This window comes from Penicillium nucicola (genome assembly GCF_028828085.1).
Source record: "Penicillium nucicola strain IBT 29836 chromosome Unknown utg000008l, whole genome shotgun sequence".
In the NCBI taxonomy this organism is placed as follows: domain Eukaryota; kingdom Fungi; phylum Ascomycota; class Eurotiomycetes; order Eurotiales; family Aspergillaceae; genus Penicillium; species Penicillium nucicola.
The window spans coordinates 2,143,533-2,171,420 of NW_026643132.1; the positions used below are offsets into that span (position 1 = coordinate 2,143,533).

General features: G+C 47.5%; 13 protein-coding genes across 13 annotated transcripts; 4 read left to right on the top strand and 9 right to left on the bottom strand.

The window, feature by feature from the left end:
* Window positions 1–971: 971 nt before the first annotated feature.
* Window positions 972–1,607, bottom strand: N7511_008312 (transcription factor domain-containing protein; the record flags this gene model as incomplete). The annotated part of the gene is made up of 1 exon (XM_057130689.1): window positions 972–1,607. The coding sequence occupies one exon, from the start codon at window positions 1,605–1,607 to the stop codon at window positions 972–974; it is 636 nt and encodes a 211-aa protein (XP_056982472.1).
* A 1,139-nt stretch (window positions 1,608–2,746) lies between these two features.
* On the bottom strand, window positions 2,747–4,037 carry N7511_008313 (uncharacterized protein; the record flags this gene model as incomplete). The annotated part of the gene is made up of 4 exons (XM_057130690.1): window positions 2,747–3,370; window positions 3,423–3,491; window positions 3,556–3,591; window positions 3,669–4,037. The coding sequence occupies 4 exons, from the start codon at window positions 4,035–4,037 to the stop codon at window positions 2,747–2,749; spliced, it is 1,098 nt and encodes a 365-aa protein (XP_056982473.1).
* Window positions 4,038–4,992: 955 nt separating this feature from the next.
* N7511_008314 (uncharacterized protein) lies at window positions 4,993–6,675 on the bottom strand (the record flags this gene model as incomplete). The annotated part of the gene is made up of 2 exons (XM_057130691.1): window positions 4,993–6,150; window positions 6,208–6,675. The coding sequence occupies 2 exons, from the start codon at window positions 6,673–6,675 to the stop codon at window positions 4,993–4,995; spliced, it is 1,626 nt and encodes a 541-aa protein (XP_056982474.1).
* A 266-nt stretch (window positions 6,676–6,941) lies between these two features.
* On the bottom strand, window positions 6,942–8,441 carry N7511_008315 (class I SAM-dependent methyltransferase; the record flags this gene model as incomplete). Its single annotated transcript, XM_057130692.1, has 10 exons — window positions 6,942–7,005; window positions 7,056–7,484; window positions 7,534–7,720; window positions 7,775–7,800; window positions 7,852–7,968; window positions 8,023–8,064; window positions 8,117–8,143; window positions 8,199–8,255; window positions 8,306–8,358; window positions 8,418–8,441. 10 exons carry the CDS (start codon window positions 8,439–8,441, stop codon window positions 6,942–6,944), a joined length of 1,026 nt encoding a protein of 341 aa, XP_056982475.1.
* A 1,975-nt stretch (window positions 8,442–10,416) lies between these two features.
* Window positions 10,417–11,104, bottom strand: N7511_008316 (uncharacterized protein; the record flags this gene model as incomplete). Its single annotated transcript, XM_057130693.1, has 2 exons — window positions 10,417–10,822; window positions 10,884–11,104. The coding sequence occupies 2 exons, from the start codon at window positions 11,102–11,104 to the stop codon at window positions 10,417–10,419; spliced, it is 627 nt and encodes a 208-aa protein (XP_056982476.1).
* An 865-nt stretch (window positions 11,105–11,969) lies between these two features.
* On the bottom strand, window positions 11,970–14,089 carry N7511_008317 (putative phenol monooxygenase; the record flags this gene model as incomplete). Its single annotated transcript, XM_057130694.1, has 4 exons — window positions 11,970–12,355; window positions 12,407–12,847; window positions 12,928–13,705; window positions 13,757–14,089. The coding sequence occupies 4 exons, from the start codon at window positions 14,087–14,089 to the stop codon at window positions 11,970–11,972; spliced, it is 1,938 nt and encodes a 645-aa protein (XP_056982477.1).
* A 599-nt stretch (window positions 14,090–14,688) lies between these two features.
* rodD lies at window positions 14,689–14,926 on the bottom strand (the record flags this gene model as incomplete). The annotated part of the gene is made up of 2 exons (XM_057130695.1): window positions 14,689–14,697; window positions 14,768–14,926. 2 exons carry the CDS (start codon window positions 14,924–14,926, stop codon window positions 14,689–14,691), a joined length of 168 nt encoding a protein of 55 aa, XP_056982478.1.
* A 625-nt stretch (window positions 14,927–15,551) lies between these two features.
* On the top strand, window positions 15,552–15,844 carry N7511_008319 (uncharacterized protein; the record flags this gene model as incomplete). The annotated part of the gene is made up of 3 exons (XM_057130696.1): window positions 15,552–15,629; window positions 15,664–15,731; window positions 15,781–15,844. 3 exons carry the CDS (start codon window positions 15,552–15,554, stop codon window positions 15,842–15,844), a joined length of 210 nt encoding a protein of 69 aa, XP_056982479.1.
* Window positions 15,845–17,456: 1,612 nt separating this feature from the next.
* Window positions 17,457–17,681, top strand: N7511_008320 (uncharacterized protein; the record flags this gene model as incomplete). The annotated part of the gene is made up of 1 exon (XM_057130697.1): window positions 17,457–17,681. The coding sequence occupies one exon, from the start codon at window positions 17,457–17,459 to the stop codon at window positions 17,679–17,681; it is 225 nt and encodes a 74-aa protein (XP_056982480.1).
* Window positions 17,682–19,147: 1,466 nt separating this feature from the next.
* N7511_008321 (flavin-containing monooxygenase) lies at window positions 19,148–21,246 on the top strand (the record flags this gene model as incomplete). The annotated part of the gene is made up of 7 exons (XM_057130698.1): window positions 19,148–19,436; window positions 19,514–19,707; window positions 19,758–19,922; window positions 19,974–20,139; window positions 20,188–20,256; window positions 20,312–21,004; window positions 21,053–21,246. 7 exons carry the CDS (start codon window positions 19,148–19,150, stop codon window positions 21,244–21,246), a joined length of 1,770 nt encoding a protein of 589 aa, XP_056982481.1.
* A 771-nt stretch (window positions 21,247–22,017) lies between these two features.
* On the top strand, window positions 22,018–24,027 carry N7511_008322 (uncharacterized protein; the record flags this gene model as incomplete). Its single annotated transcript, XM_057130699.1, has 2 exons — window positions 22,018–23,191; window positions 23,651–24,027. 2 exons carry the CDS (start codon window positions 22,018–22,020, stop codon window positions 24,025–24,027), a joined length of 1,551 nt encoding a protein of 516 aa, XP_056982482.1.
* A 283-nt stretch (window positions 24,028–24,310) lies between these two features.
* On the bottom strand, window positions 24,311–25,314 carry N7511_008323 (putative short chain dehydrogenase/reductase; the record flags this gene model as incomplete). Its single annotated transcript, XM_057130700.1, has 4 exons — window positions 24,311–24,531; window positions 24,588–24,809; window positions 24,872–25,228; window positions 25,284–25,314. The coding sequence occupies 4 exons, from the start codon at window positions 25,312–25,314 to the stop codon at window positions 24,311–24,313; spliced, it is 831 nt and encodes a 276-aa protein (XP_056982483.1).
* Window positions 25,315–26,013: 699 nt separating this feature from the next.
* N7511_008324 (putative extracellular exo-polygalacturonase) lies at window positions 26,014–27,716 on the bottom strand (the record flags this gene model as incomplete). Its single annotated transcript, XM_057130701.1, has 8 exons — window positions 26,014–26,049; window positions 26,111–26,185; window positions 26,238–26,339; window positions 26,412–26,600; window positions 26,652–26,812; window positions 26,866–26,924; window positions 26,979–27,345; window positions 27,401–27,716. 8 exons carry the CDS (start codon window positions 27,714–27,716, stop codon window positions 26,014–26,016), a joined length of 1,305 nt encoding a protein of 434 aa, XP_056982484.1.
* Window positions 27,717–27,888: the final 172 nt, after the last annotated feature.

Below are 27,888 nucleotides of genomic sequence, written 5' to 3' on the forward strand. Positions count from 1 at the left end.
CAACTTAGCTTCACATCCCTGGTAACCTTTTATCATAGGAAGATACTTACATGCACTGCTTCCAATCGGGATTGTTGAATAGATATCATCACTCTAGTTCTAGCACGTCCCGTAAGATAGTTTGCTGTGGTGACTAATAAGAGTCGATATGGTATATAAGAGTTGGTGTGAATGAATATATAGACTGTGTGGGAATGGTTGTCAGGAAGAAGTTGACAGAGGGGTGTCTGTTGCATGATATAGGGAGAAGGGTCTGACTACCAACGGCAAACAAACATACTCAGACAAAGAGAACGACACTTGATTGCTCGTTTGTGAGCAATCGACAGGTGATTTTTCACTAACGGGGGTTGATCGTATGCTATTTGCGTGCAACATTCACAGTAAAAATGTTCATAAGAATTACGCACGTTTGTAACATCAATATCCATGACACAAGTTCTATACTTGAATTATATCACTAAACGTTAAGTTTGCATGTCCTTTTCATTTCAATCGAGGGATCCAACACGACCCTGACCCTTTCTCTCAGCTGCAAAGCGGTAAATAATTGTCTCTACGCGTTCCAAGCACTGGATATCATGCGACGTAGACCAAGATTGGCGTAAATAAATAATTTATAGCAGTTTGCATATCAGCCACCGCCGCCTAAGCAGGAGGGGTGACATAATGCACAGCAGGAGGCAAAATAGGCTCATCCAAAAACATAACTCAAGTGAAGTCTCGCCTACATCACGCATTTCACCGAAGTGGGTTTCAAAGCCCTAGTCTAACGAGTGAACGAAGCTTTATAGTACCATATAAGATCAGATTGCCGATAGCAGATCTTAACTTATTGCTCTCTATACCTACTACCTCGCCTTGATTTTGGATTCTTTCTGCTCTCTCCATTCAACTTCGAACTATCTATTACATCAGACTACGATTGCGCCGTTACCAGTTGGGAATATGATTCTAGTACAAAACCTAACTCATCCAATCAATACAGGAATCAAATTCCCGCCATTTATCCCAGCCGAATGATCCGCTCCCCAGTATGCCATCACGGCATTCTTCGCACCTTCCACAACTTTCATATTATGAATCAAGGAGCACTGTGAGAAAATATGCAGAATGACTGTGCGATCACTCGAAGACCTGGCCAGCTTGCCAACAACATACAAGGGCCAAACCGAGGTCGCCATCGTGGTCGATAACACACCAACTCGGAGCAAGCTTCCAAACGCGCTTTGGTACAGATCCTGCTCGAGGTCAATTCCAGATGACATTTCATTGTCATCTGTCGCAGCCGCATCCAAATTCATCATGCGCAAGGCAAGTAGCCCGCAATATTTGTATGCGTTTGCGATCTGCACTAGGGTTTCGAAATAGGCTTCGGTTATGCCGGTAGACTCGATTGACCACGTCTGTAAGCTATGTTTCAGTGCTTTTGCCGGCACTGTCATGTCTTGCCCTGTCTGAGAGCGACTGATTATGTGTGCTAGATTGTGCATCAGTGGCCATAAAGTCCCTGCACACCCAAATATAGGATCAAATTGCTCGGTGAAGTCTGGTTCGTTGATGGTATTGAGCTCTAGGGGTGGTCGTCCCATTGACATGGCGAACATGACGTTGAAGTACCGGAACAACTTCACGAAAAATGCTATATAGGGTGTTCGTGTGGTTGCTGCGCTGTATTCAAGTAGGGACTTTGCTCCTTGCAGATGACACCAAGCATTAGTAGCAGAGTTCCCCAACACGATCTGCAAATAATCAGCAAAAATAACTTAAATTGCATTTTAGTCGAGAAGATGAACAAACCTCGTAGTATATAAGCAGTATACATCCTGCGACGCTATTCTGTCGTGAGATATCGTCTAGGTTGGGGCGGGCCACTTGTGAAGACAACAATTTGAGAGATTGAGAATGTAATCTCGTTGCAAGATGGTCCGATTCAACCCCAAGAAGATGTAGGTGGGCCGCTGCAACGGCTTCAACGGCGCGTAAAACCTCCACCGAGGATGACGCGAGGGGAAGAAGGTAGAGAAGAAATGGATTCGTTCCCCCTGGTTGAGATAATGAGAAAGAAATCAGGCCTGAGATGATCGTCGCAAAATGATGGACTAATCTTGTTTGATGACTACTTGGTTGCGTGTATAGCAGGATGGGTCGAAGAGAGACAGCTCCTAGATCGTCCTGTCGATTCTGAATGATTCGCTGACGAGTACGAGCATACTTCACTGTACTCCAACTTGGATATATGCAGTCAAGTCCTTTGTCCGTGCATAATACACAGCTGGGTTGACCTTCATCGCATTTCTTGCGTCGCTTGCGACTGTTTCCCCTCGTCAGTCCTCTGCTTTCTGTGGTGTGCGGGGCAGGGAATGATACCAATTCATGCAGCCCCATCGTGATCGTTTCTCAGTTGGATTTCTTGACATATTCGAGGTCCTCTCGTGTGGATCTAAATATAAGAAAGCGTTCTTGGGTAATTTCCCATCAAAGTCAAGAAATACGGGGAAGTCTGGGGAGATGACCCGCACATCAGGTGACTGGCGAAGTATAAAACGCAGTTTATCATTTGGAACACAATAGACAGAACATTACTGGTATCACTATATAACACAGCAGCTTGATAAAATCACAAAATCAAATCGAGCGAATGAAATCCGCACCATCCAACACCAAAACACCCCAACACCACATGAATCAATTACGCTCGCACTGACCCCCAACCTAGTCCCCTCAACTGTTCAAGTCCGCGATCTCAAAATCGATTGTCACGCGGAACCCGACTATTATCCGGAGCCTCATAGATCATAGAATGACCCTCCAGCTCCGTCGGCACAACATGCGTGTGAGGCACAGGCGGCGGCTCATTCCAACTCCAGTGACCCTGTTGCGTCGACGGAGATCCATGCGAAGACATATGCTCCGTGCCCGGCGAGAAAGTACGAACATTCGGATCCGGGCTGGAAACAGCACTGATATCAATGTGACCGGGCTTCGAGGTACTGCTGGACATCTCGCTTTTCCGGTTACTGTTGCTCTGAACATCCGAGTGGAATAATGCCCATCGGGCCGTTCGCTCGGTGCGCCCGTCTTGAGATGACATCCATTGTGAGTAGACGCGGTTGCGACCGAGGACGAAGAATAGTGCCACGAGGATAATCAGGAAGGCGACTCCTGCGACGACGATGCCGGCGATTGCTCCGGCTGATAGACCGTGTTTGGAGGATGAGCTACTGTGTGTTGCGCTTTCTGTGGCGCTTGGATTTGTATTGGTTGTTGTTGACCCGCTGCCTTCTGCAGGATATGGTTCACCGGGGGTTAACATGAGTGTAGCTTTGAGGGCTGCGTTGTATTGCGAGGTGAAGGTCTGATTCGCGCTCTGTAGGAGCTTGTAAGTATGAATTGAGTACGTGAGAAACCGAGGATCCTACGGGATTGATAACCCCAACCATGCCATTCTTCAAACAAGAGTCGATTGCGGTACAATAGAAAAAGGTTGGCTAGAGACAGGGAAGTTAGCGTGCGATCTTGGATCTAGTAGAGGCACATCGGTCTCATACACACCTTTGTGTCATTCACTCGTAAGGAATAAGTCGGTGGCTTCGCTGATAGTTAGCATCCTTCGACAATATCCTTCCACTACAGAATCAATAGTGCGGTCGGGTATCCCAACTCACATCTCCGTCTAGCAGCCCATCCGGGAGCATGTTTGGCGAGTAGAAGAGGTTCTTATCAGAGTACACACATGGCGCAAGATAGTCTGCTCTCACAACCGAGTGGTTCGTGGGATAAAATTCGAAGACAATGGTGTCACCGACGTTGGCCGTGATACTACTGGGTACATATTGGTGCGGGTTGGTTTTAGGTCCAACTAGCACAGTATGAGTCGCAATGCCAACTGAAGTTGAGGTTGGTGTCGCCGAGGAAGATATCAAGTCTGACGTCAAAGATGGAAGGGCTTCAACGGAGCCGTAGCTTTGAGCTGTTGCCATAGTTGCCAGCACTAGCGCTGCAAGCAGTGGCCGAACCTGGTGCACGAACTGCATTCTGAAGCAATGTTGGACGCACCAGTAATCAATATTTAGTCTGCTGTTATGTGGATATTTGAAACTATCAAGGTTGGGAGGAGGGGAATGGCGAAAGAAAAGGAACTGGGCCAGGGGACAAAGAGAGCCATCTCCTGCTCAGGGATTTGGAAATTGGTTTCCATTGGGCTGAAGTGACTCGAACATAATCCATTGATAATCATCAGGTACCTCTATGGACGGGATTATGCGATCGGCAATGAGAGACGGTGGAATATACGGGTTGCGCTCACTTAGGGCTTATTGCCACCCGGCAGTTCAGTTCTACGCGGCTCTGCGGACAAACGATAGTCTAGTTTCTACAGTATCTCGACTACAGTTCTCCTACTGAATCAAAGCAGTTTCAGCTCACTTCCCCGTCAATTAACTTAGAAGCCATTGACAAGTCACCAGCCTAGTCTGTGCGTCGCAAATGGAAATATTCTGGCCCCCCGCCACAGCTGATCCCGTTGTCCTCTGCAGTCAGCAGCGCCTTGCATAAGGCCCTCCAGGGTCATCCTTTGTTCCAATTAAAGGTGAGTTTTGGCAGCACCAGATGCAGTTCCATGGTTTTGGTGGAGGGTCAAAGATTTGAGACTTGAAATTTATTTTAACTCGATTCGAGTCCTGAGTCAAAGGATCTGAAACACTTACACTTATTAAAACATTAACCAAACACAGTCACCAACTCTATGTAGACAGCTTCTAAGATGCACGCGTCTTTCGCAGCTCCAGTACACAAAAAGAGCCACACTTTGGTAAATTTCTATGCCGCCCCTCCGTGAGACATTCGGTGTAAGCCTAGACGTGTTGGCCTCGACCCTCTCTTTGCGGGGCTGGTGGCCATCGTTGAGGCTGAGAAACAGCCGCATGGGACTCCTCGTATAAGTCCAGTCTCTAGCCACAGCTGCCGCATTTCATTTCTCGTGTTGCCGGCTTAGCCCCGTTGAAGTCCACCCTGTTGAATGGATAAGACATAATTCTCCAGTGAGAACGGGGGTTGTTCTTTGGGTACTTTCATTCCCTCTGGACCAAAAGACCGCGCGAAAGACTTTTCTGAATGTTCCTCGGCCCACTTCCGATACGCACTCCAATAAACGACCGGAGACCCCTCGCACAACTCGCTCCAGCTCATATTGGAAATTGACAAGTTAATATGGATGCTCTCAACCTCTTCCATATCTCCCCTGTAATGCCCGTATCCCGTGGAAATATGACCATAGCCATGATTCATATCATCGGAAAACCAAACATCGCCAGCCTCAAACGAAGCAACAATGATAGCCTCCAATTCATCCCGCTCATCGAGCGGTTCCATCGCATCGGACAATGTCTGACGATCAACGGCGAGGAAATGGTGCGGAGGCCTGTGGTGCGCAAACTCCTCGGACTCGAAGTATGCTACCAGCCCTTGCATATCCGGTGAAACCAGTCGATCTGACACATCAACCCACATGAACATCTCGTCGGAATTATAGCGGTCGAAAATCTCCCATTGAATCGTGCGGAGCTCGGTTTCTGTCATCTTTTCTAATACGAAGATGACGCTTGAGCTGAGACTGCGGGCGATGTCATCGGGGTTGACGATTTCGTCGCCGCCGAAGTCATTTAGGTCCCACATTGCTGGATTGTACTTGAATGGTCCGTTCGGCAGGCTGGGTGGAATATGACTTTCTGGATACCAGGCTGCGTTCCAACACTGTGCCACTTTGTCACTTTGAAGAACGGTAAGTTCAAGCCGGCTATTATATGTGTGCGGCGCATTTGGAAAGTTGGATTCGTTTGCTCTCACGATCTGGTAGCCTCCTGGGAATTCTGGGGTCTCATCGAATTTGGGGAATTCATTGATGAACAGTGCAAAGGCCTCGTAGTTGTCCGGGTGAGAGATCTTGAGAGCCTGAAACATTCGGAAGAGCTCAGCACGAGAACATGGTTCTTGGCCTTCTGGCCAGTTGTGAATGATTGCTGGACAACCGATCATTGACTGTAGATTCTCTAGTTCTGTTTCTGGGAGGTACACGAGAGATATCAGGGTCGGGATTGATGGCTCCAGGCGAACTCCAGAGAGGTGTGACGGAAGCACCCTGTTCATGTTCTGGTATTTACTTCAGCATTATTGGACAAGACAACCTTGTTCTCTTGACGAACTCACGGGTGGGATTGGTTGCTCTTCCGGCACCGGATGCATGCGAGTATAACTAACTGGTAGTTCTCCTTGAGCAGCAACTCCCAGCAGCATATTGGCCCGGCCAATTGGCACGCGAGTAGCTTCAGGGGTGGAGTCTTTAGAACTTTTCCAGGCAATTATGGCCGTATGATCGATCCTGGACTGATCGTCGATGTATATCAGTGGTTCCTCTTTCATGATGGAGAAGCAGACCGATGTCGGCGGCGTCCAGTCCATCAACCAAGGAATCTCAACCAAACGCCGCATCGCAGTCTGGGGACCGTCAAGCCAGTCCTCGTCGACGGTGTTGAGTTTGGTCATTATTTCAGTTCGCTCTTCGTCTTCCATGGGACAGAGGAATACCACCTGCCACGTTGGTGGTATGCGATCCCCCAGTCTGGATTGTGCAAAGATTTCTGGGAACATCCATGATCGCGGGGTCGGAACTGCCATGTTGTGTGAATGGTGAAATTATCTCAGATTGAGGAGTTCGCGACGCGGCTCTGGGAGATCCACCATGGATGGGGGCCATTTTCGCTTCGCCAGTTGACTGATATTGCTGCCTCAGGCTTACCAGCATGGACTAGATTCAATAGAATGGTCAGGGTTCAGGTTGATTCTACTGTTTGTAGTATGTACTTTCGTGTTTCATTAGTCTCGTTCTGAGCTCACTCTTCGTAAACTAGATTTTGGTTGAGTTGCCAGCAGCTATTACATCCCTAATCCGTCTCAATCTTAATCATATCTTCATCTGGCATCGGTTTCCGCGCCCACACTCGTTTTCTGGGGAAATATTAGTTAAAATATCAGGACATAGACAGGCATTCACTCACACTGTATGATAAAGATGGAACCGGGGATCCACCAACTCCTTTCTCACCCGGGCCAAATGAACCTGGACCTCCTCCTTCGACCAGACAGTCGGACTGCCATATCTCGTGAACAAATACATCGCATAGCCTTCCATTCCGGCTAGCCAGTGGCCTAGATTGACAGATCCTGCTTCCTTGAGTTGCTTATCTCGGGGCCATGGCCCAACTGGCCACTTGGCTTCTTCCACGTGTATATCCACGAAGCCTGTCTGTTTGATCAGGCTTGGGAAACGGTGATAGAGATCTAACGGTCTTCTCGACTTTGCGGCGGCGCTCGTCATGAGACTTTCCCAGTCTTTGATGTGGCAATTTTCTGGCCAGCTGTTATCTTCGCTGTGGAACTTGTGTGATATTTCAAACTGCTCAATCCAGCCACCAGGGCGCAAATTACTATTTCACTGTCAGTCATTATCTATCAAGGTCTGGATCGAGTCCTTACTCGAAACATTGTTGATATAATTGTGCATTCTCTTGCGGCGTAAATGCGGCGTCCATATTTCGCATGTGGATCAGGTCAAAGGGCTGCTGCCATGTCCAGGGCTGTAATATGTCGTCCACCTCAAGAACACAATTAGGTGGCATCCAGTTTATTGGCGGGGGGAACAAATCCACGCCTCGCACCGTTGCTATTCAAGTCAGTCTCTAGTTCACAACACTGTATTTTGGATACGTAGGCTTACCTTTCGGAAATAAGTCTGCAACATCGCTTTCAAGATGTTAGTCCACATCTAGTTGCACGGGGGCTTTTGCCGCTTACACTGCCCATGACCCTTTCCCGGTTCCGATATCCAGGACATGCTGGATATCCTTTTTGACTGGTGATCGGAACAGTGGATTTTCTCGATTTGAGTCCATATTTAATGCTGTGAGATGTCTATATGGATGTTAGTGCGAATCTCAGGAGAATCCCGAAGATGCGTGATCATACCCGGCTTCATATGCGTCGAATTGCTGATCGTCGGAGGGAACACTACTGTCTCGTTAGACTGACTAATGATATTCGGAGCGCGGAAGATACTTACTATGATTGCTCCCGTAATGTCTGATATCTGAGCGCCAGTTAGTTTGATTTTGAAGGGTCCGCGCAGGAGAGAAGCCGCGCACCTCCGTCCATTTTCATAATAGCCTCGATATAGCGAGGAAGCAATCGAGGTTGTTTCTCTGCGATGACCTATTAGCCTTGGACTGTCACCCGACAAGCGCGAACCCACGATTGCCAATCGTCCGGTGCAAAGCTTTCTGTCACGGCATATATGTCCGGATCCTGTGGAAATTAGCGTCTGAACCGGGGCGTCAGTGGCAAAAGACGGGAGGCAAACGCACAGCGGCAATGGCATTCCCTCTCATGTTACAAATCGAGTTCCCAAGCAACAAGAACCGGTCGCACAGGCAGATGTCAACGGGTGAAGGGGACCAAAATCAATCCAAAAACCCGTTGTCATTCCATAGGCAAATCTGAAAACGGGCCGCGCCCCGCTTCCCATTATACGCTCCAATGGAGTTCCTGTCGCTAGTTCTGCGTCCAGTCCAAGCGGGGGCTGACGGTTAGTTTCTTCAAAACTTCCCGGATTTCGACCCGTTTTGCCTTCAGCTCATATTTAGGATCTCATATGTCGCTCACCGTTCCTTGATTCCAACCCGAATTCCCCCCCTATGCAGAGAAATGCAAATATCTTATGATCGCTGCAGTCCTGCACCTCCCTCCTCCCGCTCCTCCTCCCACTGTATCGTGGTGACTCCAAAATCAAGAAGCCGATGACATCGGATCACCTCCCTACCCGGACTAGCGGAGTTTACTATCTCCTAAATCGGCCCAACCACATGGTGAAATCTCCATCTTCAACGGGCGTGCATCAAGTCGATCCACTAGTCAAAAATCAGAGAACAGCTATACAATGCCACGTGGAATTTCTCTGCCTTAACCAATAATCGTCCTTGCTTCACTCTGCTGTTGGTAATTCCCATCATGCGACACGGTTGGGTTGACCAATCTCGATGCAGACAGCAATAATCGCAACTGGGGGTGACACAGTCATGATTAAGTAGGCCGTATAATCACCTCTGATCGAGTTCACAGCTATCCATGGAGGTTGGTAGTGGTCATGGAAATGAGTATGGCTGTTGGACCCCACCGGTCCGGTTTAGGAAGGTTGTTTATGATCCAAAGTGGGCAGGAAATACTCTGTTTCTAGAATTCTTGGGGAAGGAAGAGGCGACTGTCGCCGGTCATCGCGGCTAACTCCCAGAGGCTTGCAACTTGTCCCCACCAACCGCGGTGGACAGAGGACACTGCTGCAGAGATGACGCCCGGCGGGGATGGCATGGATTCCCACTGCCCCTGGAATCTAGATAAAGACTATTCTGCCGGTTCCTTGCTACAAACAGGTATTCTGTATTTCTGGTTGTCCCGGCCAAAAGAATAGAAACTTGTATACTAAGCCAGGCAAGCCCAGGTGTGTGAGTCTTTCTTTATACGTAGGCATAGTGCCTCAGGGGGTTCGCTTGTACCCAGCTAACAGATAGTGAATGTTCGTAAATAGAGCCTTGACGCGAAGGGACGACAAGAATATACAATCCATCATGCCATTCGAGTTTGATTATAGTGGTAGAGAGAGACTAAGAGGGCAAGATTAACAAAAAGACAAAAACAAAAAAAAAAACAAAAAACGAATGGACCAGGGCGGGCTTGAACCACCAACCTTCATGATAATTTCCACCGAAATGGAGTATTACATAAGCATGATGCGCTCACCAATTGCGCCACAGGTCCCGTCGGATGCTCCATAATTCACTATTGAACTTCTTGTGTCTGCCAGCCCAAGGCCTATATGAGAAGTCCAGCCAGATCCACTTGTTTGCAAGGGTTGTCTTCAGCGTGACATGGAGGTCGATAGCGCACCAATACTGCCATTTTTAAATAGCAGGAGTGACCGGGTTCTACTTGCCCATATCGGTGAGCAATAGACTGAAAGGGGAACCATTTTGTGAGAGAGTTGAAAAAGAAAAAAAAGTCTGGGTGGAATTTTACGGTCTGGGAATTTAGACAGGACGGTGGACAAACAGTGCAAACATTTGCCCCCGTCAACTATTGGCGTCTGGCAATGGTGAGGTATACTGTGAGTTATAAGTTACTGGTTTTGGACCATTCCCCGAGTGCCTATCCCGGTTTGCGTCCTAACAACTCTCTTCGCTATTTTCACTAGCAGAACATTGACAGTTAAGCGAAATGAAATTTAACCCAAAGTTCGTATATGTCTCTGCAAGGATTTCGAGCTTTATAAAACATTGAAACCTTTGATCTCGATTCCACTAAATATACTATTTAATCCGTAAGCCTCCCATCCAACCACTGTGTCATCGACATAGCAAATAAGCACGTGTCGTCTTCATCTCCGAGTCTCGCGTCGACCTTGATGGTCCATGTACCGCTCCTCAAAAACATTGGAATAAACTGGAAGTCTAGCACGATGGTACTACTAGAGCTGCTAGGCAAGTAGTCTACCTGATCTCCACGGGCGTTGCGAATGCTAAGGTAGGCTAGATTATTAAAGGGCGTAGTCTTCAGCGGAAATGTACCGGATGTTTCGTCGTCGTGAGTACCATCCGCGTAGACAACAGAACCGCTGAATTTAAGAGTCGCATTGACGAGGCCCTCGTCGGGAAGTGCTAGCTCGTTTTTCTTAGGGTCGGGAAGATAACCGCTCAGGAGGGCGAAGAGGACACGGTTGCTTTATTAGAATATGAAAACGTTACTATGAATCTGAACTCTAAGGAGAAGAAATATCTTACGTGTCGATAGGCGTCGGGGCAATCTCGAGGAACTCGATGCTGTATAGCTGGTCTTCTTTGGGCATGACGTCGTACACGGCATCGTTGTGGCCGTAAACCTTGGTTTGTTGGACCATCACGTCCTTGTCGACGAGCAGTTCTTGTTGTTCGGGGAAACTCTTGCCAAGAACAGACAGTGCAGCGGTGCAAAGAGGCAAGACTTGCAAGACAATCGTTTTCATCGAGTAGTTGATGGATGAGGTGTTCAGACGGCTTACGGGGACTGAGCAATGACGAGCGTTAGGAGGAATGGAATGTCTGCCTACTAGTTCGGTTGCTTCATGAAAGCATTTGATTGGCCTGAGTTATGTCATATGTAGACCCTTTCTAAGATAGCGTATTATAAAACATATACAAGTCGCATATAACTTACAGTACAAGGCCTGTCTGTACGTGGGGGTTCGTTCTTTCTGAATCTGCCGCATGTAAAGGAGCACAACGCTGTTTAGCAACTGTAACTTGATAATTCAATAATTATCAACTAAGTTGCCATACGTCCCTATCCGTCTAGCGACACGTATACAATCATAGAGACCTTTTGTCTTTATCTGCAATGAGTGCGATCACCGGAGGTAGTTTAGCCTATATTCCTTCCCAGATGTCTCTTATAGATGTCCTCTTTCCCAGCTTCGGTGCAGTCTCTGCATCTACATAGCAGCCATTTGCCGGTAACCTAGTCAGCTAAACTCGACTCCTCTATACCTTAGGAATGATTTTCCTCTTCACTCGCTATGCAGTGTGCTACATTAGGGAGCTTATAAGAAGCTATTTAATTCGTATCTGTTCTCTAATAGTAAGATGAGTCTGATACTGTAGCAGGCAGTATTGGCAAGTTGCCAGGTTTCCTCTCATATTCTTGTTGTAATTATGAGATTAGGAGGTGAAGCATTTGTCGTTTGAGATCAAGTCTAAACGCAAAAAATGTGGGTTTGAATATGGGGACCAAGCATCACAACTTATGTGTCGGCTCTTGATTCATGCAGACTATATTCATGCGAACTATTTACACTTCACGGATACAATATAGTTAAATCCAGCTCATATTAGTCAGACGGTTCGAACCAGCGTCTCCAGATATTCTTGTGCTTTCTGCACATCACCGAGGGATACAACAGTACCGATGTATCCATCAGGGCGGACAACAGCCACAGCACCAGCGGCAGGATCAACACCATAAGTTCCGTAAACGTCATCAAGCTCATATCCGCTGTAGAATGACATCTCAGAGTGCTTCTTGATCTCGCGAGGAAGGTCATTCCACATGAAATCGCCCGACAAACGGGGGTGGACGACAACCTGCTCCACTACATATTTGGGGAAGCGCGAGATGACACCACTCAGATCGGCAAGTGCCTTTGCTGAAGCGCCCTTCGGATCCAAGAGATCGGTGGAGGTGAAGCACAGCAGACGGAAACGGCCAATGGAAGTGAAATCTATATCCAGATTAGCAATGGACGACTAATAATGCTTTCGATCCTGCTTACCATCCTGCAAATCGCGGTGATACCCATCGGCGTGTCGCACCAAGCGTGTGTTTAACAGTCTGCGTCCAGGTCGGAGAATTCCAGATATATAATCTGTGCCTGTTATAGGGTTGGCAGCGCCTTGCAGACTTCGGTTGACTGTCAGGTTCTCGGGATATTCGACACCACAGCCACTGGTGAAACCATTGCCACGATTGAACACCTCAATGAATTCATCATGAGTGAGTCCGCCAGCTTCAGCGCCGATCTTGCCTGAGAACATTGACGAGAATGCTTTGTCGAAGTCAATGAGCTGGTGTGCGATAGTATGTCTTTCCTGGTGGTATGTGTCCAGGAGTGTATCCTTGCCGTTGGCAGGGGGGTGAGTCCATTGACGGAATAGGCAAGCTTCCAGGCTAGGTTGTATGAGTCCATCATTGACACGTTCATTCCTTGACCGGCCTTAGGGCTATGAGTATGGCAGGCTGTTGAATTTGGTCAGTGAAATGCTCTTTGTAGGGACCATGAGGCCTGCGACTTACCATCTCCGACAATGAAGACTCGATTGACACCTTTACTATCCTTAACAGCGAATTCATCTGTGACACGCTGGCCAATCTGATAAGCCGCCCACCAGTCAACAGCGCCATCTTTCTTCGGGCGAATATAATACGGCTTGAACGCAGCCGCCGCGTATTCGAAAATGCTCTCCTCAGTAACCTTGCTCCGACGCTCCCGTGCATCCGATTTGGGGGGTGTCCCAGTGCCGTTTGCCGGCTGCTGATCATCCTCGGGAGTGACATCGCCAGGAATCTGCACATACAAACGTGTCAAATAGTCTCCGGTGGCAATCCGCTCACGTGGAATGACCATGACCGATGTAGCTGGTGAGTGGATTGCGCATCGCTTCCTGATGTCGGGGAAATCAGTATCAACGACCAAGTCGACGACACCCCAGATGTGATCGCTTGATTCGCCTTCCAGTTTTAGTCCCATGTTACGGCGGACTTGAGAGTGTGCCCCGTCTGCGCCGACCAGGTGCTTTGTTCGCACGCTACGTCTCTGACCATCTGTTTCAATCTCGGCGATGACTGGGAACTCGGCATCGCCTTCTTCGTCGATCTTGACGTCGAGAAGCTTGGTGTTTCGCTGGACACCTCGCTGGGAATAGCGTAGCAGATCTGTTTCGAGGATACGCTCAATGCGTCCCTGGTGAATGGTCACCTCGTGGGGGTACCGTGCTGGAACAGCAACATCGGGCACGAGAGATGTTCGCTCAATGACTTTTTCTTTGTCTTCGGATGGGTTCCAGAATGCGACCTGTGCTCATGTTAGTTTCGGTTTGACATGCTGATTCGGGGGGAACCCTACCTGCCACATCTGACAACCTTCTGTGAGGATCTCATCTGCCAGGCCGAGGGACTTCAATGTCTCCAATGTCCGAGGCTGCAGGCCGTCCGCCTGTCCCGATTTCAAGGTCGAGGCTTTCGAGTCCACGCAGAGTAGGGACTCATCGCTTAATCCATAGCGAGCCAGAAGAAGGTTCAGCATCAATCCTGCAGGACCGGCTCCTACAATGACGACTTCATATTTTTCTGTTTGTGCCGGTACGAGTGGTGACGTGAGGCGTGGCAGTGGTGGGGCGAAGGAAGGAAGGACGCGGAGCTCGCGTGACGCAGCAGCGTATTCAGTGAAGACGGGCATCGCTATCCTGAGATGAATTCAATTGAAAATGCAAACAAGAAGAATGCCATGGTATCGACTATATAGTATTCAAAGGCAATATTACCATAGTTGGAGTAGCTTTCACCGCGGGGGGAGATTTGAGGGGGAAAGCCGAGAGTGTGGAGTGAAATGCACCACTCACATCCAAGACAGTTCCCAAGGGTTGGATTGGTGAGATTCAGGTAATCAACAGTCACGCGTTCCAGTCATCTGACTTATTTCCGAGGGCCAATTAAGGTTGGGCTTATGTCCGTATATCCGGAGATCTGCTCTTTTCCAAGGTTGGCCCTGTTGTTCATCCGCAGATTAATGATCAGTCCTGTGGTTGGTGGAAGGGTTCCTCTTAAGTACTGGAGACAGATGAGAAATATCTTGGCATGATGTAGTAAATATTGATAGTGATTGTAGGTCTCAATTGAGCAAATGTTGACACTTGCAAGTAGGCTATAGTGCGCTAGAAACAGGTAGGCTTTCGTTGCCTCGCATGTGTGCACCAGTGGCGGCCTCTGGGGCAGGTCATATTTTCCAAGAGATCACGCCCACAGTCCAAGACTACCAAGCTCTTGTTTAATCATAGATTACTTGCACTACATTTGTGGTTAGCTACCGGATTTCACGTGAAACCCAACTCCCAGGGTAAAGAAATGGCAGACATACCACATTGCCTGAGCAGCTACCCTGGCCTGGACAGCACAGGAAAGTACCGCCATTACAGTATTGGCCCTTTTGGGAGCATCCAGCTCTGGCTTCCAGGTTTGGACCAGCTTCGGCTGCAGCAAACGCAGCTAAGGCGAGCAAAGCAATGAAGAACTTCATTCTGTAGGTTATTGGAAGGAATGCGACGACTGAGGATTGAGTTGTGAGATGGAGAGAAACAATGCTTCCTTGAAGTATGGACTGTTGAGGTGGCAGCTTGGGCCGGGGGTGACTGATCTTATATAGCATCAATGATTGAGGGCCAAGACAGGCAGTAACCCAAATTCGCAGACATGGACGCCTCACATCCTGCGAAAATATCCCCACTTGGTTGATTGGCTATGAGGCTGAGGTTACATTGCAATACAATTAATCAGTTGGCACTGCAAGGCCCCCAAGTTGAAGTTGAAGGCAGCTTATAGAAATATGATACATTTGGCCCAAATAGCATATTCCCCTCGCAGATCATTCTTGGCGTTTCTTGGACCACGAATCAACATCTTTTGTTACCATTCCTACAACGTTCAACTATATGCACATAAGACTGCACGAGTTATGGGGGCACAATCCTCGGCACGGCGGCTTCTTCACGGTCAGTGTGTCAGTGTGGTAGGCAGGCATTCAGTAGATAGATAACTGCGGCATATAAATTGGGGAATATCCAATTTGAGTGAAAGTTCACAATCAATCTTTCCTCCTAGAATCTTCAGGTCCCTAACAATATCGCCTCGCGGAGCATTTCAGTATGCGTTTTTCCATGATTACCATTGTGACCTTTATCGGCCTGGCACTTGCCTCGCCTGTCGAAGTTGAAAAGAGAGTGGTATGTTATGGCCTTCAATATGACACTGCTGTAGGCTTATGAACCTGACTGGACTCGCAGCCAACCAACAATTGTTTCACACTCTGCAGAATCGACGGTGGAGTATGTATCCTTTTTGTTTACCTTGGCTTCCTACTAATCAAATTAACAGAGTGGAGATTACTGTCTCAAGAAGTGCTCTGGAAATTAAAGCTCAGCTCTACCCCCGCGAATAGAAGCCGTGGCAGATTTAAAATCGAGAGGTTTTTGTCGCATAGGCACGTTTATATGTCGGGACCCTTAGCTGAAACCTACGACTGATAGTCAATTTACATCTGATAGTTGTTTGAGATACTCGCAGTAAAGCTCAGCTGTAACAGAAATGTAGTCTAGATAGTTTGGTTTGGCCACTAGCGAATTTATGTTCTTGGTCCCTTGATGCCTGAACCCACGCAGTTTCACAACATTGCTCAAATGTGTTCCAATTCTTCCAGTCGTTCTCATATGTCGTTGTCATACGTTAGTTGCAGGACGTTCAACCAAGTAGTACGTAAATGACAAATGACAAGTGAGGTTACATACATTGCTCGGCCCTCGCTTGTGGCGGGAATACGGGAGATCAACGCATCCGTCTGTATGACTGGGCATTTACTCTAGCTCAGAAATGCAGGGAAACAATTGCAGGCTTCTTGGCATATACGTGAACCTACAGTATTTAATGCTGCATTTTTATGCAAGTTTGTTTCAGCTTCTGAAAACGGAAGTATGCGCCGCTACGAACAATTGGATTTTATTTTTCGGTTTAATCCTGGGCTGGCCCTGTTCTTCTTCTTTCTGTCTATGGATCAGTGTGTTGATGCGGGATACATATCTTGGAGCTTCTGGTTGAACTTTTACTGTTCTTCTGAGTCTTTTAGTGAGGAGATAAATTCCTGCTCTATGTTGCCCCTCAATTGACGCTGCATGGCTGAGCGCTAGCAAAAAAACATGCATTCTCGGGCTTGAAACCTCGGACTTTCGACTGATCCCGTTCCAGTCAAGGAGGACTCTGATCAGGCCACCTACCCTAACCGCCAAGCAAAACCCGAGACGCACTTCGCCAAGTCAAGGTTTGTAGCTCCCGGCGCCTCAATTCTTGTACTTTGCGCCTTGGATAAAGTTTGACGTGTGATCTATTGGTATCAGATTGACACCTCAAAGCATGTGATATTACGGAAAAGTTCAACCACATACAACCTCTTTGTTATATCAAGAGTTACAGATTTGACCATTGTACATAATCTCAACATTATTTTCTTGTATATTGACGCATGAGTGGCTCTGGGAGGCTGATTATTGGCGAATTCTAACCTATTTCAAAGCTGTGCATCTCGATGATCGACAAGCCGCAAGGGGTAAACCACAAGGGATTATCACCTCCACGCCAACAGCGCATGGTTCACAATGCCTATTTTGTACAACCTGCGTACCTCATTAGTCAACTTTCAACAATCCTTGATTCGGGACCAGTGAAAAAGAGATTTCAATGAGTGAACCACCACAAGCAAGCCAGATTGAGACCAAATTTGGAGCGTTCAGTGTCGATCAGGCGTCCCGCGGCCAGTAACGTTATATCCTACTTGTCTACATGATGACTGCGCCGGCATGGAGAAACCAGGACTCGTGGTACAACCTTGGGGCCAAAAACAACCCTGGAAGGCCGGGTGATGGATGGTCTTGATACAGTCGCATGAGTACTGTAGAAGATGAATATATAAATAAAGCATGCTATCCAGCTGTAAGAAGGCATCTCTCATCAGAATACATTTACCACATTCAAAAATCCACTTTGAAAGCTCTCACGCAATCATGAAGTTCATCTCCGTCTCAGTCGCTATTGTCCTCTCTATCGTTTCTTTTGCAGCAGCATCTCCTGCTCCGATCCCTGCTCCAATCCCTGCTCCCGCTGAGATTGTCAAGAGATGTTCTGTTTTCCACTGCCGTGAGGCGAACCCGTCCTCTTGCTGTTCCGACAAGTATGGATACTGCAACAAAGATACTGGTGAATGCCACTGTGGAAAGGATTGCTTTTAAGCATTGAAAGTGAGTCATCACAATTTTTACGCATGAAGAACCCTTCAATTGACCAGAAATATGGCAGTGCCACCGCTATTCTACTGGAAAAGAATGAACCGGCTCGATACAGACCTCAAGAAGCAAAACTTTGAAATTGAATGACTTGCCATGAATCTATGCTATATTTTTCGCGAGACCTCGGAAGCTACTATGTAGTTGGATCAATAACAAAGGGTTTCTGAGATCAAAATTGCTCCAAGGATTATCATCGGACTTGCATGTCTAGCGTATTGCTCCCCTATTCGGTAAATCCTCAGTAGAATTCACCCCTCCGTAGATATGGTCATGAGATGCTATGAAACGTATTCGGTAAGTAGAAGGCCGTAGAAGCTTGGTATCGCAAGAGTTGCAAGGGTGTGTTTAGTGACTATTTGATATATATATTTTTAGAAGACGGCGGTTAGGTTGACTGGACTTTTCCATGTCATAAATCTTCCTGGTATCTACCCTTCTGAAAAAAATTATTCCCATCTACTTCCTGTTAAATGTACCACCTTTTCTGTGACTTGGAGATCTTGATAGTTATTGTGCTTCAATCGTACGATGAATAGACCTGAATCAACAAAGCTCAATGGCCATTATAAAGTCAATAGTAATCGTAAAATTGATAATACAATTGATGGTAAGCTTATTAGTCAAAGCTAGGTAATACATTCAATATACCTCGGTTGATAACAAGCACGAAAGCAAGGATTGAATACGAGTCATAGACCCATAATCTAACTTACTAGGTGAAGCTCACACGCCAAGAATCACTATCTTATAGTGTATTATAACGGTAATATTACTCACAGCGGAATGGAGCGCATCATCCATTGATTTAACTGCCGTAGTTATGAGCCAAACCTACCCCTCTCCCCATATTCTCGAATATCCGGGGAACCTCCAATGGAATTGAGATTCGGCACAATATGATTCTCAATACGAGGCGATCCCCTATACTTAAATCCGGAGTCTCAGCCAAAGCCTGGAAACTGCGGAGACCCCACTGCCGCTTTCCCCAAGTGGGTATCGACTTTGGGGGATTTCCGGTCCCCTAACATCCACTGCCTTCCATTCACGCATCCACCTATGGGTCGGCGAGCAACTCACTTGGAGGTAGAAGCGTAATCTATATCCGACGCTAGATAAAGATGTACATGTAGCGGGGTTAGAAGGTCAATAGGCGAGGTGGTTTAGTGCGGCAGAGCAGTCTCCACCACATGGGGCCGTTTCAACAACATTGGCGCTTGAATTGCGCTAAGGAAATGGTGAGAAGACCAGCAGCGGGGTTTGGCTACAAGTACAAAGGGGCGGCTTAGCTGCCAATGTACAAAATTAGAGAGAAAAAGCCCCTCGACAATTTTTGTATCCGAGGCAAGCTTCCGGTCAACGCCTCGTCTGTTCTTGCTTTTTGTTCTCTTTTTATACACTTATTCTGCAGCATGTTCAGGCGGCTTTCAAACATCTTTGGTGCGGACTCCAAGCCCATTCCCCAGACATCACAGGAACCATCACAGACGACTAGTCAAGCCCCAGAATGGGTAGTGCAAAACCGGTCTATCGATGAAGCTCGTCCGCTGAGGGTAGTTGTAATTGGAGCTGGTATCTCGGGGATTATCGCATGCATTAGGTTCACCCAAAGGATCCCAAACCTGGAGCTCTGCGTATATGAGAAGAATGCAGACATTGGAGGGACATGGTTCGAGAATCGATATCCGGGATGTGCCTGTGGTGAGTATCTTGGACACGACACTCCACGCAGAGAATCCCGCAAGTGAAAACCTCGTATTGATGATGTGTGATTCCAGATATTCCAGCACATACCTACCAAGCAACCTTCGAACCAAATAAGGAATGGTCTACCTTTTATGCCAGAGCTCCCGAAATCCATCAATACTGGAAGCGAGTTGTTGACAAGTATGGGTGCATGAGATACATCAAGTTGAAGCAGCAAATCTCCGAGGCTGAATGGGATGAGCAGAATTCAAAATGGAAGCTGCAGGTAATTCGATTGTCTCTCGATGATGATCTAAATGTTGATTTGATCTCTAGATTCAAGATCTCGATAGCTCAGCCATATATCAAGACCACTGCGATATTTTGATCCAGGCAACAGGTGCATTGAATGCCTGGAAGTGGCCTAGTATCCCTGGTCTTCATGACTTCAAGGGCAAATTGATGCACAGTGCCACTTGGGACGAGAACTATGATTACAAGGTGCGTATGTGTCGCACTAGGTTGCACAAAGCTCTGCTAAAAGTTCGGTAGGGTAAACGTGTCGCAGTTGTCGGTAATGGATCCAGTGGTATCCAGATTGTTCCTGCATTGTTGCCTGATGTACCTCACATTGACCATTATGTGCGGAGTCGAACATGGCTAGCGCCAACATTTGCACGAGAAGAGATTGACAAGCGAGGCGAGGCCCTGGAGAATTGTAAGACCGACTAAATGGCTATCGTATGTTAGTTCTGACAAGAGACAGTTTCCTTCACCCCCGAAGAGATTGCAACATTCAAGAAGGATCATCAAGTGTACCAGACCTTCCGTAAAGGTACGCACATTTTCGGAGAAGTGAAGTGGATGTGAAGAACTAACACCCGAGCAAGCCGTTGAGCTAGAACTGCAATCCATTCATGGAGCCACACTCACCGGCAATCCGATGCAGCTCGGCGCGCACGAGATGTTCGTGCAGAACATGAAGCAGCGTTTGGGCAATAAGCCCGAGCTCGCTGACGAGCTCATCCCTGATTTCCCGCCAGCATGTCGGCGTCTCACCCCAGGACCAGGATATTTGGAAGCACTGACAGATGATAAGGTCGAAATTGTCACCTCAGATATTACGAAAGTAGACGAGACTGGGATAATCACAGCGGATGGACAACATCGACCAATTGATATGCTTGTCTGTGCAACAGGATTCGATACCTCCTGCACTCCTCGATTCACAATCAAAGGTCGCGGAGGTATTACTCTGTCGCAGCGGTGGAAGGAAACACCGGAGAACTACCTGTCGGTCGCGACCGATGGTTTCCCGAATTATTTCATTTCTCTTGGCCCTAATGCAGGCTTGGGAGAAGGAAACCTCCTAGTCCTGATTGAGAAATCGGTGGACTACTTCACCGAATGCGTTCTCAAGATGCAGAGAGACAATATTCGAGCCATGAGTGTTCGCCCAGAGGCAGTCCAGCGGTTCACCAAGTACTGTGATCAGTATTTTTCGGGCACTGTTTTCAGTAGCAAGTGCCGCAGCTGGTATAAAGGCGGCACTGAGGATGGTCGGATCACTGCTCTCTGGCCAGGTACGTGCTCTGCAGCCACCTTGGCTGGATGTGGCTAACTCATAGCAGGCTCATCGCTGCATTCAATCAAAACGTTCAAAAATCCTCGATGGGAAGATTTTGAATATGAGTACGTCGACGACAATGCTTCTGGATGGCTTGGAGATGGCTGGACTGAGAACGAGAAGAATGAGGTAATAAATGTAGATTACCTGGACGATGAACAGATCGACTTTCCCCTTCCGGCGGGGGTCTGCTCCTAGTTTGGGGGGTGGGGGGCGATGAATAAGGAATGTTATGAGATACGACGTATTGATCGAAGCCAACTGCAATACACTGAATGAAGCTTCAAATCTCAATAAAACACCCAATCATAGATCAGACGTGGGTAACGATGAGGTGAAGCCGAGGCCTCGAGTCGAAAGTGATGGCGGAGTGGTGATGACGGTAGTAATCATACAATACCATACCACTTTCGTTATATTACCAAGTAGTCTTTAGCTCTATTAGCCGGCAGAAGGATACTTTTACCCCAAGACCATTACAATACACATACTCAACTTCTCACCTCACCCCAGACTTCGACCTCTTGCTACCCCGGACTGTGCCCGATGGCCCATCATGAAGCCGACAGACAAGCACTTTCGCTGCAATATCTGTCAGCGGGGCTTTACTAGGATTGATCACCTGAAACGGCATCATTTACGCCGTATGTGCCCCGCACTGCAGCTCAGTCTACCTGTACTGATCCCTAACAGATTCCGGACAGAAGCCGTACTCTTGTATCTTCTGTAATGACTCGTTCGCACGTTGGTTAGTCCGATTGCCAGGGAATGGAGAGCAGGTTCACTAATTGCAACATTCCAGTGATAATCTTCGCGACCATTACACGGATTGCGCCAGACGCGGGGACCAGCAGATCCCCGAGACGGGCCAGAGGGGTAGACGGAGGCATGCCTGTCAATCTGTAGGTTGGCAATCAGATCGCGCCTATTCCTATAAACTGACCTGTCTGTTTCCATAAGTGTACTTCGATGAAATTGCGATGTGACGGACAAAGCCCCTGCGGATCGTGTCAAAAGCGAAACCTCGAGTGCAACAATGAACGGACTGCTGGACCGAGTATTCCTGAGTACGGGGAAGGTACACCTGCTGCGCCAATTGGGGTACAACAGGGCACAATTCCGATCCATGCAGGGCCACCGGTAAAGCCACAGAGCTATGAACCACCATCATCGGACCGCGGGTCGATCAAGTTCCTACTCAATGGTGGCACGGACAGCTTCACAGAGAACTTTCGACTTCCCCCGCGAAGCGATCGGGCCCGCAGCCTTAATTATCACCACCGCGTCGATATGGAAGAGGCGCAAAGAAGCGGATTCTCTTATATCAAAGGTCAGCGACCGGAGTATTCTTCTAGCTTCGTTGGCGCGGACCCTGCTGCACCACTCGCCGCCCCAGATACCTTTTTGGATTTCTTGAACGTACCTTTCGCGAATGGAATGAGACCAGCGCATGATTCGTACAATGCCGATGGAATCAATTTGGAAGGCGCCGTCTATCCACCCTCAGGTTCTGGTCTGCATGACGATCATTCAATCTTCGAACCGGAAAGACCCTTTGCGATGGCATTGACACAAGCGATATTAGCACGAGCATGGCAGGTTCCACTCGATGCTAAGGCGCAAGCAGAAGTCACCGCAGATTTCAACTTTTTCTTGACGACGGCACGCATTCGAAAATGCATATTTCTTTACTTCAAATACTGGCAGCCCAGCTGTGCTTACGTCCACTCTTCGTTTGATCCGGAGACAGCACCTCTACCCTTGCTAGCCGCGATAGTGTTTATGGGTGCTATGTATAGTGGGGACGAGAGGGAATGCTTCATTGCAAAAAGAATCCTGGACTTCGTGGAGCTTTTTGTTTTCTCAAATGACGTCTTCTCGGCAGATAGTGAAGTGAGCACAATATTCTCTGGCAATCGGTGCCACATTGGGGAAAAAGATGACTGGACCAAGTTTCAAAACTTCCAGGCTGGGTTCATCATTCTTACCGTCCAGTATTGGTCGGGACATCGGGTGTCACGATATCGCGCATTGGAAACCCGTTTTACCGAACTTGTCAAAGTTGCGCGTCGAATGGAGTTGACAAAGATCAGACATGATGCGGCCGACCACGTCACAGAAGATCTATGGATTCAGAAAGAGTGTCGAATACGGTTCGTATCCATGCCTTCCAGGTCTACAGAGGCTATACGCTTTGATTTGCTAACATACCCAAGGACTATCTGCATAGTCGCACTTCTAGACTCCGCCTTTTTCTTCTACCAGAATTATCCTTGTCGTGTCACGCACACCGAGTTAGAATGTGACTTACCATGTCAAGAACCTTTCTTCCGCTCTGAGCATCCGTTCACGGAGCCAGGATTCTGTTTTTCACGTGAAGTCACCCTTCTGGGTTCTTTTCAAAGCTTGTTTCAAGGAACAAGTTATGGGACATCTCACCAGAGCATGTCATCTCGAGAGGCATCGCAAGATCAATTACAATCTCAATCGCGCCAGTCAAATTCCCTTGACCTAACTGTTTTTGACATGTTCTTATTAATACATAGTAAGTCATTATTGCCATTAACTCTATTTGACCATGCAAATACTAACTCTCTTATAGTACTCTTCTCCTTCATCAACACCCACATGACCCTCTTGGGACCATTCATAGGAATGGGTATTGTCAAGAAACCTACGCAGGATTCGAACATGAGTTCTCGTGAAACCAGTCCAATTCCGGAAGATTCCATTCTCACTGCCATCCGGGCTGCTTTAGGCCGGTGGCATGAACACTGGGGCGTACTTACGAACCGAATTTCGTCAGAGGAATGGGCTTCGATGGGCTTCTACAAAAACGGGTACAACTTTTGGTTGGTATCACAAATGCTGATTACTAAAAAGGATGCCGTGGATGTTGTTATGCGAATGGAAGTCAACTGTGAGGATAAGTTGGATAAGCTGAAAGTCTTGCTGCGCGACGACCAAGACGAAGTATAGTGGTAGTGGGTTGTTTTACAAGAAATTTATACATTATAGATAGGGATATACAGGTTGGGGCGTTCTTTTGTTGGTCTAATGACAATGGCGGATTGGACTGGGTTGGGTTGGACAAGTTGTTTAGACATCCTTGGGCGTTCTTACTTGGTTCAAGTTATTATCTTTTGGGCGGTTGTTTCGCAAGAGGCTTGTCTATATAAGTTTGGAATTACAAGCCTTGGAGGCTTCATGAATAACAACATCTGTTTTTATTTCTAAGTATTAATCCCCGTCAACGACTATCTCATGCGTACCCTAGACTAGAAAACATAGCAATATTCTTCCCAGTATCCTCATCCACATACGCCGGTGGCTCCGCAAAAGTAACATGTTCGCCATGTAATTCAGCCACCTGGCCCGTCAGTGATGGGTCAGCTACAAACTGCGCAACGCCTTTCGTGACCGTCGACATTGGTGTCAAGATCATGGAATCAAACAAGGCACTACTTGGTGCAATGTTCGTCTCTGCTGGGCTGTCAATACGTTTCACCGTCTTCATTCTTTTCTCTTGTATAACTTACGAATCACAGCAGGTGCCAGCGCGTTGATCTGAATTCTCTCCACTGCCAGCGATGGTGCAAGAGATCTGACAAGCCCGATGACACCGGCTTTTGTTGCTGCGTACATCGGCGCCATTGCGAATGGATATAAGCCAGCATTTGAAGCTGTACAGACGATCAACCCCTTGGATGTGCTTGCCGTGTCGGAGGTGTAGGACATATAATGTGTCGCGAGCTTGATTGCTGTTGGCTATTGTTAGCAGCAACATCGTGAATCTCGAGACGTTGAGTAAGGGTTTGCGCACAATATACAACACCGACGAGATTCACATTCAAAGTAGAGAGATCTGGCTTCACGGGGTCTTTGGTTTTGTCTCCATCTTTCTCCGGTAGTAATGTTCCCTTCTCTGTTATACCAGCATTGGCGAAGACAATATCTATCCGGCCTTGTTGATCGACAACCCTGTTGAAAACCTCCGCTTGGCTCTCCCAGGAGGAGACATCGCACTGCTCAAATGAAACACTTGCCAATGGGAACTCCGCGTGTAGTCTCTCGAGTGTCTGCGTGCCAGCTGCGGAACTTATATCCAGAATCGTTATGTGTGTCTCTGGCTCTGTGATGAAGTGCTGGGTTATACCAAGGCCAATTCCCGAGGCACCGCCTTAGAGCTGGATCAGGGAGGATTCATTGTTGTTATGGGCTACTGTGCTACTCACCTGTAATAATGATGCTTCTTTTTGGTGCCATTTTGTGCGAAAGTGATATCCAAACTTGAGTTCTAGAAGTTTACTCTCGGAATTGGGAGAGGATTACCCCTCAAAACAGACTCCCCACGCATTTCCCGCATCTTTCACTGTATATACCGGAATTAAGCCGCAGTTTTGCTTTTGCTGTAAAACCTTGGCGTTCGCGGGGGAGCTTGGATTCACCGTGTAATCAAATGCGGCAAGGATGAGCCCTAACAGGGAAATAGAAAGGCATTTCGTGGTCTGACATCTGCCGCCTCAGTGGGGAACTGGGGGATTTCCGGGCATAGATCATCCTTTGAGATCCTCGTGTTGATCTTTCTACTGATGGCCACCCTCGGACAGACTTTTTGCTTTGCTGTCTCACTCCCACAGGCCAAGACTGCGGAATTAGATACCCAGCATACTCGGTGCGCGGAATACAAGTAGCTTCTAGTGTGTGGTTCGTATTCGATTGCAGATATATCTATGGGAAGCAGACTCGAAACTAGGCCATGGACGTAGGATCGCAGATAGGTTATGAGAAAGACATTGGTATTTGCAACATGCTGAGCGCTGCTCTTGTGGAACTTAGGTGCATATTCCTATGTTCTCCAGATATATATTCTTGGCCTATACTGTGATCACTAGTTTGGTCCCTAATGTGAAACATTTTGCGAAAGGTCCAAAGATTAGACTTGGGATTATGGTAACAATATATTTAAGCACAGTTCACATCCAGCAAGCTGTCATCAACCTAACGTAGAAATCAAATTGTCAGCAAGCCTTCCTGTGTATTGAGAAATTGAGAGACGTACATTCGTGCATGTAAACTTATCATCACCATCGGGACTCGTAACATCGATGTTGGTGGCCTTGATATCCGAGCAAACCTGAAAGAAGGTTAGACGCTGTATTATAGATCCATTTGTTACAGGTACTCACATCCGGACTAGAGCAAACAATTGTTCCCACATTAGGGTCATATTTACCCGATGTCACGCCGTTGAAGTTGGTGAAGAGGATATCTTCGATAACGAGGCTACTCTGTATGGCGCAAAAATTTGTCAGTCGGCTCGGCGTGTCTGGGTAGTGCATGATAAGCTAGGAAATACGTACGGGGAATTCGTTGCAAAGAGTCAGGTTCTTCTGACCATAGCATTGAGTCACCTCAATCGCATAGTCGACGTTGTCAATGGTCATTCCATCGTAAGTGACGTTCTTCACAATACCGGATCCACCGCCACCTTGGAGATCAGTTGAGAGAGCAGAGGCAGTTCCAGGCCAGACTTTGATACGAGCACCATCCTATACGATGAGATTAGCCATGTCCAATTTCATCTGGTTATGGTTCCGTACCGAAGCGTTGAACATGGAGATGTTGTAAATGAGCAAGTTTTCCACAATATCAACCTCGCCTTCGTATTGACCCAGAGACCCTACAGATATGCCGTGAGAACCGTTGCAGTGAACGTTCTGAACCAGGATCTCGGTAGTGTTGGGCTTGAAAGAAACACAGTCTTTGAAATAGTTAGTTTACGCTGCAAATAACTAACGAGAAAGGAAGTCATACCATCTCCGTTGTTAATGACAGAATTCTGAATGACAATGTTCGACGACCGGTAAAGATCCCTATCAAAAGCCATTAGTATAGACCCAAGGACCAAAGTGCTGAAATGAACATACCATCCGTCAGTATTCTTGGCCACGTTCTTGCTGCTACTAAACCCAGAGATATCAATCCCATCAAACAACACATCAGTCGAGTTGGCCACGAAGTGGTACCACTGAGGCGAATAGCGAAGCTTGAGAGGACCAATGGTACCACCATTCAATCCAATAACGCCAACAAGGATGGGGCGCAAGATGAGAGCATTCTCTGCATACAGATCATACCAGACCTGACCATTTCCATCAAGGGTACCGTCACCATACATGTTGACATCCTCGCCGCCGAGTTGGAAAAATGTGGTAGCGTTCTGGTAGATTTGTTTGAAGGCATTTGCCTGCCAGTAATCTGTGTCGTTGGTGAATTGGACATGGCCCTGGATTTCTATTTGTTCATTGTTAGTCCCAGCTTATCTAAATAGGCCCGCGGTAATACGTACCCAAATCAACGTGCTTGAGGAATGTCATGTCAAGTGCTTTTCCAATGGTATAAGTCTTCTCAGCATCGAAAATGACCTTTCCGCCATTGTTGCACTTGTGCAATGCAGACAGGACATTTGCCGAATCGTCTTTGCCGTTGCCATGGTTGGCTACATGGCAAGTCTTTGTTCTGGCATTGGAGGCAGGAAGAGGCTTAAATGGGTGTTTAGGGTGGCATGCATCAGTTCGAGAATGGCCAGGGCTCTTTGCATCGACTATGGCACCGAGAGAGCTGAGCACCCCAATGGCATGCACCAAGGCATTTGTGACCTTCATCTTGATGGTATGAAAACCGGGTGGAGTATTTATGGACAGGCGTGTCAATTGCGTATCAGGAGCTACCACGAGGTTTCGGTGAATATTAATACTGCCTCAGCTAACAGGATATCTCCTGAACTCCTCTGCCCTAGCTTTGCTGGCTTAACGCTAAGCAACGCCGCAAGGGGCA